The 13,481-nt window shown below is 51.1% G+C and overlaps 1 protein-coding gene across 1 annotated transcript in view; it reads left to right on the forward strand.

Moving 5' to 3' along the window:
• The window catches only part of Osbp2 (oxysterol binding protein 2), a 166,002-nt gene extending 157,415 nt beyond the window's left edge, over positions 1–8,587 (forward strand). Inside the window, 6 exon segments of the mRNA XM_036200748.1 lie at positions 948–1,068; positions 1,305–1,408; positions 1,481–1,576; positions 1,654–1,829; positions 6,849–7,075; positions 7,199–8,587. Of these exon segments, the coding sequence (XP_036056641.1) occupies positions 948–1,068; positions 1,305–1,408; positions 1,481–1,576; positions 1,654–1,829; positions 6,849–7,075; positions 7,199–7,341 (867 nt within the window). The 3' untranslated portion in view covers positions 7,342–8,587.
• Positions 8,588–13,481: the final 4,894 nt, after the last annotated feature.

Consider the following 13,481-nt stretch of genomic DNA (forward strand, 5'->3'; position numbering starts at 1 on the left):
CCTGGGGGTGGGATAGCAGTCGGGGTGTTCTGTGGCCCTGGGGGCCCTGGTGTAGGGGGCACACAAGGCCCATGGCAGGACACTGATGTGACTCCCACTCTGAAGTCAGACCAAGTTCTTCCCCCCAGTTAATATGGTTCTGCCAGTCTGTCCCCAACCTGTGTAGCTGTTTGGGGCCGCCTGAACTGTGTGCCCCTGCCAAGTACATAGCATCCTAGCTACCCTTCTATTGCTGTGATGAAACCGTGAAGAGAAAGTTTAATTTGGCATACAATTACAGATTAGCGTTTATACAGTAGAGGGCTAGAGCTTATGGTGGTGGAGCACGGGCAGAGAGGCAGGCGACCAGAGAGAGCAGCAGCTGAGAGCTTACATCTTGATCCACAGCACGGGTCAGAGAGAGAGAGAGAGAGAGAGCTGACCAGCAATGGCATGGCCTCTTTCAACCTCAAAGCCCACCCCCAGTGACACACCTCCTTGAATAAGGACTCACCTCCTAATCCTTCCCAAACAGTTCCAAGCATTCAAACACATGAGCCTATGGGGGTCATTCTCCTTCAGATTGCCACACCTGGGAAGGGTTAAATGCAGCAGACACAGAAACCCCAGTAATGCAACACCTTCTACTTCCTGGACACAAACTCTGCTTCCCCTGCCCCACTGTTTCCCAAGAGCCAGGTAGGGCTTCTCACTCATGCCACACTCCATGGGCTGGGCAAGCCCAGGATGGACACTGACAGGCTGCTCTTCCGCTAGGGATACTGTGCTCCCTGGGGACCTGCCTTGGATCAGGGTCACTAAGAGGAACAGTGGCCTGGGCCCACTCCTGGGATACACAGGATGGAGCCAGGCATCCTGTACATAGGCCTCCTGCACATAGGGTAGGCTGTCCTTCCCTGGCCGGGTCTGTGTCCAGCTAGTCTCATGTCCGGCTGCTCTGGTCCCAGGTGAGCCACCACCCCCCATCTGCTGCCCACCACGTGTTCTCTAAGCATGGCTGGAGCCTCTGGCAGGAAATCACCATCGCCAGCAAGTTCCGGGGGAAATACATCTCCATCATGCCACTTGGTGAGCTTGGGCTCTGGGTTCCAGGTTCACAGAGAGGGCTTTGCATACCTAAAGGCCAGGTATGGCCCCCAGGGGAGGCTGCACTACCCACATCCACTGCCCACCAATCTCCTAACCTATATCCCATCCCCTCCAAAGCATCACAGATATTCCTCTGTTCTTGACCCTGGGCCTGTGGGGTGGTCTGGCCAGAGACCAATGAGGGACCCATGACCTCTGACCTATCTGGCCCCCAGGTGCCATCCACTTAGAATTCCAGGCCAGCGGCAATCACTATGTGTGGAGGAAGAGTACCTCGACTGTGCACAACATCATCGTGGGCAAGCTCTGGATTGACCAGGTCAGGGGGTGCTTGGGGAGGTGGGGTCTATGGCTTAGGGACTGGTCACCAGCAACCACCTGCTCTCTCTAGTCAGGGGACATTGAGATCGTGAACCACAAGACCAAGGACCGATGCCAGCTGAAGTTCGTGCCCTACAGCTACTTCTCCAAAGAAGCAGCCCGAAAGGTAACTGGGACCACAGCCTGGAACCCCAGTGGGCCCAGAGCAGAGTGGGTGCTTATATGTCCTGCCAATGTTCACAGGTGACTGGAGTGGTGAGCGACGGCCATGGCAAGGCCCACTATGTGCTGTCAGGCTCCTGGGACGAGCAGATGGAGTACTCGAAGATCGTGCACAGCAGCCCCAGCTCCGATGGAAAGCAGAAAACCGTGTACCAGACGCTGCCCGCCAAGCCGCTATGGAGGAAATACCCACTGCCGTGAGTCAGGCCAGAGTGCTAGCTCTGGGGGAATGGGGACCAAGAGAGGCAGAGGAAAGAGGGCAAGGAGGAGACCGGTCTAGGGCCACCCCTGCCCCACCTGGCAGGGAGCCTAGGAGCCTGGGGAATTCAGTCTAGCAGAGAGCAGGGCCAGGAGGCCAACATCCCAGTGCAGAAAGTGGCTGCCCAGCGGTACATGGCATAAAGATATCCAGTGGCAGCAAATGCTGTGTAGACACTTGGAACAAAGTGACAGGGTAGAGTCCTTCCTTTCAGTGCTACCAGAAGTAAAAAAACAAGCTCGACAACAACTCACAGGAAACTGGGTGAGAAACGCACAGTGAAAACACAAGAGAATTCTGCCAAGGAAAATAACTGAAACTGAGAATCCACAGCAAGGTTGGGCAGAGCAAATGTGGCCTTGGGATATAGGTCGGAGGAAACATGTTGCAGCATAAATGCAAAAACTGGAAGCCAGGCACGGAGAAACACTTGCAACTCAGAAGGTAGAGACGGATGCAAGTTCGGGCCAGCCTGAGCTGTGCAGTGAGAGAGCCTGAGCTGTGAAGTGAGACAGCCTGAGCTGTGCAGTGAGACAGCCTGAGCTGTGCAGTGAGACAGCCTGAGCTGTGCAGTGAGAGAGCCTGAGCTGTGAGGTGGACACTGAGCGTGAGTGGACAGCCTGAGCTGTGAGTGAGACAGCCTGAGCTGTGCAGTGAGACAGCCTGAGCTGTGCGAGTGACAGCCTGAACTGTGAGGTGAGACAGCCTGAGCTGTGCGGTGAGACAGCCTGAGCTGTGAGGTGAGACAGCCTGAGCTGTGCAGTGAGACAGTGAGACAGCTGAGCGTGTGACTAGCTGTGAAGTGAGACAGCCTGAGCTGTGCAGTGAGACAGCCTGAGCTGTGCAGTGAGAGAGCAGCCAGCTGTGCGGAGAAGCCTGATCGATGTGCAGTGAGACAGCCTGAGCTGTGCAGTGAGACAGCCTGAGCTGTGAAGTGAGACAGCCTGAGCTGTGAAGTGAGACAGCCTGAGCTGTGCAGTGAGACAGCCTGAGCTGTGCAGTGAGACAGCCTGAGCTGTGAGGTGAGACAGCCTGAGCTGTGCAGTGAGACAGCCTGAGCTGCGAGGTGAGAGAGCCTGAGCTGTGCAGTGAGACAGCCTGAGCTGTGAGGTGAGACAGCCTGAGCTGTACAGTGAGGACGTGTCTCAGGAAGCCAAAAGAGAGAGCTGAAGTGGGAAGGCCTACCCTTTGGTCACCCTGAGGGAGTTCCAGGGTACCTCAAGAAAGCGTGTGCAGAATTCACTCCAGACTCCCTGGACAGTCCTCAGCTGCATAAGGTCCACAGCAAGGTTGAGAGCCATATCTAGCGTGTTCCTAGCCCAGAGTCCCAGGAGACAGGTGCTGCTGGAGAGAGAATACCAGAAGACTCTCCCTGTCTATTAAAGTAGTAGTTTGGTCACTATTTAGCCCAGGTTGGCCTGGGACTTGATATGAATGAAGCCCAAGCCTCAAATTTGTAATCCTCCTGCCTCAACCTCCCAAGTGCTGGGATTTCAATCATGTACCACTATGCCTAGCCCCAAGCAGCCAGATTCTTAGGAAGACATTACTTGTTGATATCCTGCACCCCAACAGCAATACTGCTGAAGGAGCCTAAAGACAGCCAGATGGCATCTTGCAGGTGCCGACAGATCACATTACCACTGACTGGAAGAGGAGGGGATACCGCCATCCCTCGCTAACCACCACACTAACACGTTTTCCTGGACTCACAGGAGCGAAGTAAGGAAGCAATAAAAATGGGAAGGCAGCAGAATAGGTAATTAACCGAAACCATTTTCCTGAAGATGCAGACACAGCTCAGTGGCAGAGCACCAGTGTGCTTAGCGTATACAAGCCCCCGTATATATAGCATATTCAGTCCCAGCACAGGGGACAAGTTCCCAGATTAGAAGTAAAGAGATGCAGACTTTGGGTCAAAAGAACCTATAGAACGGTCAAGGTAAAAGATAAAGAGCATGTCCATCTAGAAGATGCTGCAGTCAAAATGGCCTAAAGCAGGAGGATCACCAGTTCAAGGCTAGCCTGGGCTACAAATCCTGCCTCAGGGGAAAAAAGTGAATGTTTCAATTTATTTTAATTTTTCTTTTATTTTATGTATGGATGTATCCTGCATGCATATCTGTGCACCACCTGCATGCAATGCCCTAAAAGGCCAGAAAGAGGGCATCAGATCACTTGGGTCTGGGGAGTTACAGGTGGTTGTGAGCCGTCATGTGGGTGCTGAGGAACTCAGGTCTTCTGCAAGAGCAGCCAGTGCTCTTTACCCAGCCCCTCAATTTATTTTAAACAATAAGGACCCCAGGACATTTTGAAGGCCCAAGTCTCGGGACTTTGAGGTTGTAGTGGAATGGAACAGTGTGCCTGGAAAGGTCCTCATCAGTTTATGCATCTCTGAAACATGACAGAGGCACAGCAAGTCCTGCGGAAGGATGAGAGTGCTCAGTGAAAGAGTCTGGGACAGAGAATTAATTCATCCCACAAGGAAAGGGGCCACCCCCCCACCCTGCCGCCCCCCACACACCTTGCATTATAACAAAAATTAACTCCAGATAGCATTTCCCAGTGAGATCAAATCTGCCTGACTGTTAAGCAATAAGTAGCACTCTGAATGTAAAACTATAGGCAACTTTTAGCCCTTATGAAAATGTATCTTAACACACAAAGAAACGAAATGCAGATGCACTTAAGTCTACCAGAGTACTTTCATTCATTAAGATGAACAAAAAGACCCTTTACACCAGGTGTGGTGGCGCACACCTGTATTTTCAGCACCTGGGAAGTAGGGACAAGATGATAGGAAGTCTATGGGCAACTTGTCGCTATACAGTGAATCTGAGGGCAGCCTCAGCTACCTAAGACTCTGCCTCACTTGGTACAGGGTTCCAGTCAAGAACAAAGACAGAGCTTTGTGGGGCAGCCTTTAATCCCAGCACTCAGGAAGCAGAGGAGCTCTGTGAGTTCAAGGCTAGCCTGGTCTACGCAGTAAGTTCCTGGCCAGCTGGAGGTACATAGTGAGACTATGTTAGTTTTTGTTCTGTTGCTATGAAGAGACACCATGACGTGTCTCTGAAGAGACGGCTTATAAAAGAAAGCATTTCACTGGGGCTGGCTTACAGTTCAGAAGCTTGGTCTGTTGTTGTCATGGTGGTGGCGAGCGTGGTGGCAGGCATGGGGCTGGAGTGGTATTTAAGAGTTTACTTCCTAATCTGCAGGCAGCAGCAAGCAGAAAAAGAGGGAGAGGGAGCTAGAGAGAGTGGGCCCAGCCTAGGCTTCTAAAAGGTCAAAGCCTACCTCACTATAGTGTCTCAGAACCCAACCCCTCACATGTGAATCCTCCAGCATGACACTGTGAGTGGGAAATTCCACCCCAGACTTCTCTTGAAGGGTCACAGTGCAAGTACACTCACAACACTGTGTTAAAGCACCCTTAGGCTGTGCTTATGATATAGCTGAAACATGCATGCATTTCCTGTTTAGACATAAGTCTCATTCCCCAAGATATCTCATTATGTCTACACAATACTTCAAACTTGCTGACATTTTGAAAAAGTGTGCTGTCTGAAATTTCATGAAGTGCTCCAGCCCAGGTAGGAGATTGAAACAAGCTTTTAAAACAAACTCCTGGCTGATCTACAAAAGATATGCGTAAATAAGAAAATAAAGGGGGCTGGAGAGATGGCTCAGCAGTTAAGAGCACCAGCTGCTTCTCTAGAGGACCCGGTTCAATCCCCAGCCCTCACCTGGCAGCTTGTAACTGCCTATAACTCCACTTTCAGGGGACTCATAGCACTAGGCATGCACATGGCAAAATTTCCACACACAAAATAAATCTTTTTTTTATTTTGAAGAAAATAAAGATAGGAACAAAAGGGTGAAAAGGTAAGTCCACACATTAACCCACCCCCACCCCTACCAGAACAGGAGGGTGTCTCCGCAAACTACAGCAAAAACCTAACATCAGAGATCACCCGGCTGTGAGTTTTCAACTTGAACAGACCTTGCATCTAACAACAGCCTCAAGATACAGGTAGTACAGGGTGATCGAGATAGAAAAGGAAAGGGACCAAGTTACAACCAGCGAGGGAAATTCTGATTTGCTGCTCTGGGTTATGGGAAGCAAAACAATAGCAAGAGCTTGGAGTCTAAGTCCGAACAGCAGAAGCCCTAGCCAGCCCTGGAGCACCGAGTCGCCCCGCTGCGCAAACCCGGGCGGTCGGCAACCTGCCAAGAGGCTGGACCACAGGGCACAGTTCAAAGTACTAAAAATGCACCAGGGAGTCGTTTGACTCCAGCAGAGGAAAACAAAACAAAACACGGCTATACGTTTAAGAACTATGCTTCAAACTAATCCTAAAACAGAAAAGCTGTGATACAAGCCGGCAAATACACTTTGATTACAAGGTTGGTAAGTGCTGCGACTGGGCTAATGTCCCGTGACCTACAGCTTTGAAATGCCGACCACACCAGAACAACAGGGAATAAAAACAGCGAGATAAGCCTCCATCCCGAGGCCGAAAACAAGGGAAGCAGCAGCTCCGGCCACGTGGGAAGGAATATGGTGCGTAATAAAGCAGAAAACTCTGTAGAGACAGTTCTCTCCAACCAGTGAACACACAGGCAGCTCTGACCTGGATGTTGAAAATCGCCAAGGAGCTACAGCGAACATGGCTGTGCCTGGCGCTCAGAAAAACAGAATAGTAGGGGGAAACCTTATGCTGATAAATCAGACACCGGTTTAAAAAAAAAAAAAAAAAGGGACAAATTCCCGGAGAAGTCCCACATAGCGAAGCAGTTGCAGGTGGGTGAGAGCATGCCAGGTGGGGGCTATAGAGGGCGCGTCGGACCCAGCTGGTGGGCTTTGCAGGCTGGGCTCCTGAGGGGTGAGCAGGAGCCCGCCAGGGAAGGGTCCTCCCTGGGTCGCTCACGTTGCCACGTTGCCGCGTCGCCGCTGCAGGGAGAACGCCGAGAACATGTACTATTTCTCGGAGCTGGCCCTGACCCTCAACGAGCAGGAGGACGGTGTAGCGCCCACCGACAGCCGCCTGCGGCCCGACCAGCGACTGATGGAGAAGGGGCGCTGGGACGAGGCCAACACCGAGAAGCAGCGGCTGGAGGAGAAGCAGCGCCTATCCCGCCGACGGCGGCTGGAGACGTGCGCAGCCAGCTGCGGCGGCGAGGACGGTGAGCCCAGGCAGAGCACGGCGGGGGAGGGGGGAGTCCCGGGGGGGGGGGGGGGGAGGGGAGCCCCGGCGGCGTGGCCAGGGCTGCAGGCAGCTCACCTCACCCGCTGTGCCTGCCAAGCAGAGAAGGAGGCAGACCGCTATGCGCCGCTGTGGTTCGAGAAGAGGCTGGACCCGCTGACCGGGGAGATGGCCTGCATGTACAAGGGCGGCTACTGGGAGGCCAAGGAGAAGAAGGACTGGCACATGTGCCCCAACATCTTCTGAGCCACTCCTGCGGCAAATACAGGCGCCTGCACAGCCCCTCAGCCTTTTCTTTAATGCACCCATTTAGTACTGACCCACACTTGTGCACACGGGCACGCGCGCGCACACACACACACACACACACACACACACACACACACACACTCCTTTTTCCTAACGGAGGCTCCCACCTTAAGAAGAGGTAAGGGCTGACCTGGGTTTTCTCCAGCCCCCAGGTCGCCAGCCCATTATCGTTGACTTGGGCCCCATGGGCACCCTAGTTCCCGGTTACCACAACTCAGGCCGGCTGGCTGGGCCATGGGCTGCTCAGGTCACTAACCCCAACCCAGGGAGAAACTGCCCCCTCCTAGGGAGCCTCTTTTGACTTTTTTAAGGAAAAAAAAAATCTCCATTTCTTTCTAACGATGAGGTTTAGTAACTTTTTAGCACATCACTTAGAAGACTTGCTTTCCAAGTGTGCGTTCTTGCCACAAAACTGTCCTGGCAAGAAACGCTCTTCTAAAGACATAAGGAAGCCAGGCCCCTTTGAGTGGGGAGCACTTCTAACAGCAAGGTTTTCTATCTGTGCTGTCCCAGCTCCAGCTCAAATGCACAGAGACGGCGTTCCCGCCTGACCTGCACAGGTGTCGGGGTCCCTGGAGGGACGGCGCACAGTGTGAGCAGGGAGGCAGTTGAAGCCCCCCCCCCCCCCCCCCCGTGTGGGCGGACAGCAGCAGCCCCTGCCAGGCCTTGGCCATGCTGGGACAGTGCCCCAGCCCCCAGAAGGCCGAGAAGGGCTGAAAGGCAGGGCCGGTAGGTGCTCCCTGCCAAGAACCAGGCCCCCAAATCAGCAATAAGGAACAAACCCTTCACTTAGCCTGGGCTGGTGACCCAGGCTCCAGACACCTGGCCTCTCTCCTTGTCCTTAGGCATCAGGGGTGCCTCATCTCAGCACTCCTGACATCTTTATTTGCCTAATTTATATATATGATATATAAATATATATAAAATAGCTATTTTGCTTAAATTTCTATGATATGTGAAAGTGAAAAATGATGAAGACAGGGTGTGCCTGTCTGAGTTTGGCTCCTGGTGGCTGTGCCCCGCCCCTCCTGTACCCTTCCGGTGGCTCCTGCCAGCCTTGGAAATGAAACATGTGACCCTCAGACCCTGACTCTGTCCCTTCAGTTTGGTCTGGAAAGTTAATCACAAGGCCTTTCTTTCTACTCCAGGGCTGGTTTTTTATTAAAAAAGAAAAAACTGAAAACAAGTGTGAAATGCCTTATAATGCTACTCTAGAGAGGGAGTGGGGGTGGGGGGAGGGGAAGAAAGGGGGGGGGGGAGGGGCACCGGTCTCCTCTTCCCGGCAGGCTGAGCAAGCGCCTTCTGCTGGTAATAAAAACCTCAGTTCTGGAGTTTTCCACAGCCCTGTCCCAGAATCTGTCTGTGGCTAGATGAAGTGTGGCTAATGACCGTGACAGCCATGTGGGGATGTGGGTGAGGGATGAGGCATGGGGCTCTATTCTGCTCAATTCCTAAGCTGCAAGAGGTGAGTCTGGAGGGGGAGGGGGAAGACCTGATGGGCTAGGTCTCAACTGACCAGAGGAGAGGCAACCCTGTATCCCCATAGCCATGGTGCAGAACTGGACCCAGATCCACCCCACAAGTCAGGCAGAAGCCACCTATTGTTCATTCCTAGAAATGTCTAGGTAGAGGCACCCTGGCCATGGACCCCACAGCCCTCCATAAAGGTTGGTGAGTCCATGCTGCCTAGCAACTCCTCACTAGCTTCTGAGCCATGGGCCAAAGAGGCTTCCAGTGAGGGAAGTGGTGAGGCTGAGCACCACAGACACCAGAGCCAGGGCTCCCCAATTTCCAACTGGGCCCCATAAACAGCCTTTCCAGCCTCGCTCCATCCCTGGGGAGGTGGTCACTGTGGGCAGGAGAAGCAACTCTGGATGGACCTGACTCAGAGGGCAAGGGAGGGGACAAAGGCCTGTACACTGTAAGCCCAGAGGGACGCAAAGAGCCAGGAATGGACCGGCAGAACTCTGAACAGGGAGGAATAGCAACAGAACCTTCTAGTTCCCTGTATCAAAGCCCCTCTGAGTAGGAAATGTATTTTTAAGGAAAAGGCAGGGCTGCCATGGATAGCTGGGTAGGTCGGGTCTCAGCAGCGGGCAGATTCATTCTCCCATTCAAAACCTGACATCACTGGACCACACAAATCCGTCCTGGATCCGTCCTGGGGTAGTAAAGTAAATGAAGGAGTCTGTGGGGTGGCTCAGTAGATAAAGAAAGCACTTGCTGTGCAAGCAGAAGGATCAGAGTTGGGTCCCCAGAACTCATGAAGCCCAGGCAAATACGGCAGCCAACTGCAATTCCAGCACTGAGGCAACAGCGATGGGTGCTGGGGTAGCCGGGAGCGAGCCGGCTAGCTAGACTAGCTGATTGGTGGGCTTGGGTTCAACTGTGAAGTACTGCTCAACAATAAAGGAGTGAAGACATGCAACATGCAAGTGGGGCCTCTCCAGGTTTGCACACACATTTGCACGTACACCTTAATTACATACTGCACTCAGAGTACAGTAACGTTGATACTGGCTGGGCGAGGTGACAGGTTAAACCAGCAAAGAAGCCAGAACAAAAACAACAACAAATGTACATACACCACTGAGACAAAGGAAGTGTCTCAGTGGTCCGTGGGATGGGAGGATACTGGAAAGTGGTGTGCAGAGAAGTCGAGCAATTGCAGATGCACAGCAAGCCAGCAAGGGGAGACAGAAGTGCCCCCCCCCAGAAGCACTTAGTGTGACACGCTGTGGGGTGCCAGTGGACACTGGCATTAAGACATAGTAAACCGTGAGTGGGGTGTAGGCCCATGATAGTAGGGAGAAGATCCAAGAGTGTGGCGGGTGACTCAAAACAGCTATGCAGGCCACCAAAGTGACAGTCAGGCCGCCACTTCTGAAAGGCCCAGGGTAGATGCATTCACACTCTAGACCCCTCGGAATCGTGCCTTTTCATTCCCGCCGCCTCTCCTTTTCTGTTTTCCTCTAAGAACACAGGCTGGGGCTCGACAGATGGCTCAGAGGTTAAGAGCACTGGCTGCTCTTCCAGAGGTCCTGAGTTCAATTCCCAGCAACCACAGGGTGGCTCACAACCATCTGTAATGAGGTCTGGTGCCCTCTTCTGGCCTGCAGGAACACATGCAGACAGAGCACTGTATACATAATAAATAAATCTTAAAAAAAAAAAAAAAAAAAAGCTGGCCTGGGTGTGGTGACCTCTGTGGCCTCCCAAGAGCGGGGACGTCGTTCATCATGTGACTGCATACCTTTACATCTCTCTGTTCAGCCAACTTTTAGCCAAGGTTTTCCCCTCCCTCCCCCACTTTGCCTCCAACCATTCCCTCTTTGCACGGTCCCCTCCCCCACCTTTTCTTCAGCTGAACACCAGCCACCAGTCTCTCCCTGCATTTGGTTTTTCCTTTCCACCCAAACCCAAAGTCACTAATAGTTACTACACTTCCATCAGTGACCATTCTTCCTCAGTGGTTGGTGCTCATGGGGGACTGACTTATGACTGCACTTTCACCACAGGCTCACGTCTTTTTTTTTTTTTTTTTTTTTTGGTTTTTCAAGACAGGGTTTCTCTGTGTAGTTTTGGAGCCTTTCCTGGAACTCACTTGGTAGCCCAGGCTGGCCTTGAACTCACAGAGATCCGCCTGGCTCTGCCTCCCGAGTGCTGGGATTAAAGGCGTGCGCCTCCACCGCCTGGCTCACATCTTAAATAATGACTTTTTTCAGATAATAGTCTAATAGCAGGTGTGTACTGGGGGACCTCATGTGTGTTGCCCCAACCACATGTATGGCTGAGGAAAATGTCACCACAACCAGAATGCATGCAACACAAATACTCTCTCTGAAAGATTAAAAGTGATTTTAAAATAAATATTAAAAAAAAAAGGTAAACTCAACCAATGACTGAACTCAAGATATTCAAGTCAGGCAGCACTCAGGAGGCAGAGACAGGCAGATCTCTGAGTTCGAGGCCAGCCTGGTCTACAGAGTGAGTTCCAGGGCTACACAGAGAAACCCTGTCTTAAAAAACCAAAAAAAAAAAAAAAAAAAAAAAAAAAAGCAAGTCCCAATGCAAAACCACAACTAACATGAATGAAAACCAAGGCAACATCACTTCCCCTAAATTACTAATCATCCTACAGCAGTGACCTCCTCCAAGGGTGAATTAGATGAAATCCCAGACAAAGAATTCAAAAGTATGATTGCATGCTCAAAGTAATCAAAGATAAAAATAAACTCCCTTAGTGAGTTCTAGGAGAGCACAAATGGCTGCATGACATAAGAAAGCCAATACAAGATCTGAAAGAGGGATTCAAGAAATGCAAATAACAACAACAACAACAAAACCCTGAAATCCTAGAAATGAAAAAGTGTAAAGCTCAGTGGAAAGTCTCACCAACAGAATGGCTCCAAAGAAAGGACAGAGTACCCGAGTTTAAAGACAAAGAAGAGGACTTGGAACACCTCAGCACAGACAAAGACAACGAGGTACATGCAGCACTTTAGAAGGAGTGCAGGCTAGACTTCTAAAGGCATGGAAAACATTTTCAACAAAATCATTAGAGAAACTTCCCAAAATTATACAACAAGAGACATTCAGAACATCCAACAGACTGGACCAGAAAAGAGCACTCATCACAGGATAAACTCAGTGTACCAAAGAAAGCAAGCATATCAAAAGTGTGATAAGAAGCCCCTGGCCACTGGCCTTTCCTGGGGAGGGGTGGACAAGCCTCTCACTCCGAGGGGCACCAATGACAGACCAAGTAATGATTCTATCCAAGGTCCATCTTGGTGAACCAATGAGCTCATTAGAGCTACATATAGAGCATGGGTGAGAAGTTAGCTGTGGGAGGTGGGGTGACCCCCAAACAGTGGAATCATCACAAAGTCCCACCCCATCATGGATGACAACCTCATGGAAGCTCCATCCCAGACTCCTTGTTTCGGTTAACTTCCCACTTGCTATAGCATCTCCCAAGATAACTTACAGCTGAGGAGGAAGAGTAACAGAACCTCAGTTAAAGTCTTGTGACCTTTACCACCTTCATCTACTACGAGTGTCATATTGACCGTAGACCTGGGCACTACTGTACTGTTCTGTTCTACTTGCCATAGCTACTAGAGGCCAAGTCCAAGGTGGCCCAGAGAGAAAATGGCCATACAACAGACACAAGTTGTGTATAAAGGCAGACCCATGATAATGACAGATTTCTCAACACACACTTTAAGAGTGTCCTCCATGGTTGGGGATTTAGCTCAGTGGTAGAGCGCTCGCCTAGCAAGCGCAAGGCCCTGGGTTCGATCCTCAGCTCAAAAAAAAAAAAGTGTCCTCCAAACTGAAACATCCCCACCCTCAAGAGAAAGAGGGAGAGCCATTGGCCCCAGAGAAAGGTCTCTTGAAGGCCACAGTAAACGACTGCTAGGGAGGAGACCGGCCAACCAAGCTGGAAAGAGAAGATTTTCTTTTTTTTTAAAAGATTTATTTATTTATTATGTATACGGCATGTATGACTGCAGGCCAGAAGAGGGCACCAGATCTCATTACAGGGGATTGTGAGCCACCATGTGGTTGCTGGGAATTGAACTCAGGGTAGAGCAGTCAGTGCTCTTAACCTCTGAGCCATCTCTCCAGCCCCGAGAGAAGATTCTTGGACCTGTTGAACTGCCTATAATTTGTGCAAAGAGCTCCAGGGTTGCAACTTTCATAAGCCCTCACCTAATTAATTAAGCCCACCAAGTGGGCTTTTTGGTAATGTATCAGCCATTGAATCATCTTGCTTCTGTAAGTAACCTCTCATCCATACCCAAAGAAAAACTCATTGGCTCACCAAGTTGGACTTTGGTGCAATCAGTACTTTAGTCTGCCTTGAGTTCCCCTTTCGCAGTGAATGAATGTGTGTATCTCCCCAGGAAAAGTGTTCCACACACCACCAGTAGGGCTTGGGATGATGCATTTCAAGTCCTGAAAGACAGCATCAAACCAGACTACTTTACCCAGCAAAGCTATCTGTCTTAATTGAAAGATAAAAAACTTTCCACAATATTAACAGGTTAAAGGAATTCATGACCAGCAAG

The sequence above is a fragment of the Onychomys torridus genome, chromosome 10, assembly GCF_903995425.1.
Source record: "Onychomys torridus chromosome 10, mOncTor1.1, whole genome shotgun sequence".
In the NCBI taxonomy this organism is placed as follows: domain Eukaryota; kingdom Metazoa; phylum Chordata; class Mammalia; order Rodentia; family Cricetidae; genus Onychomys; species Onychomys torridus.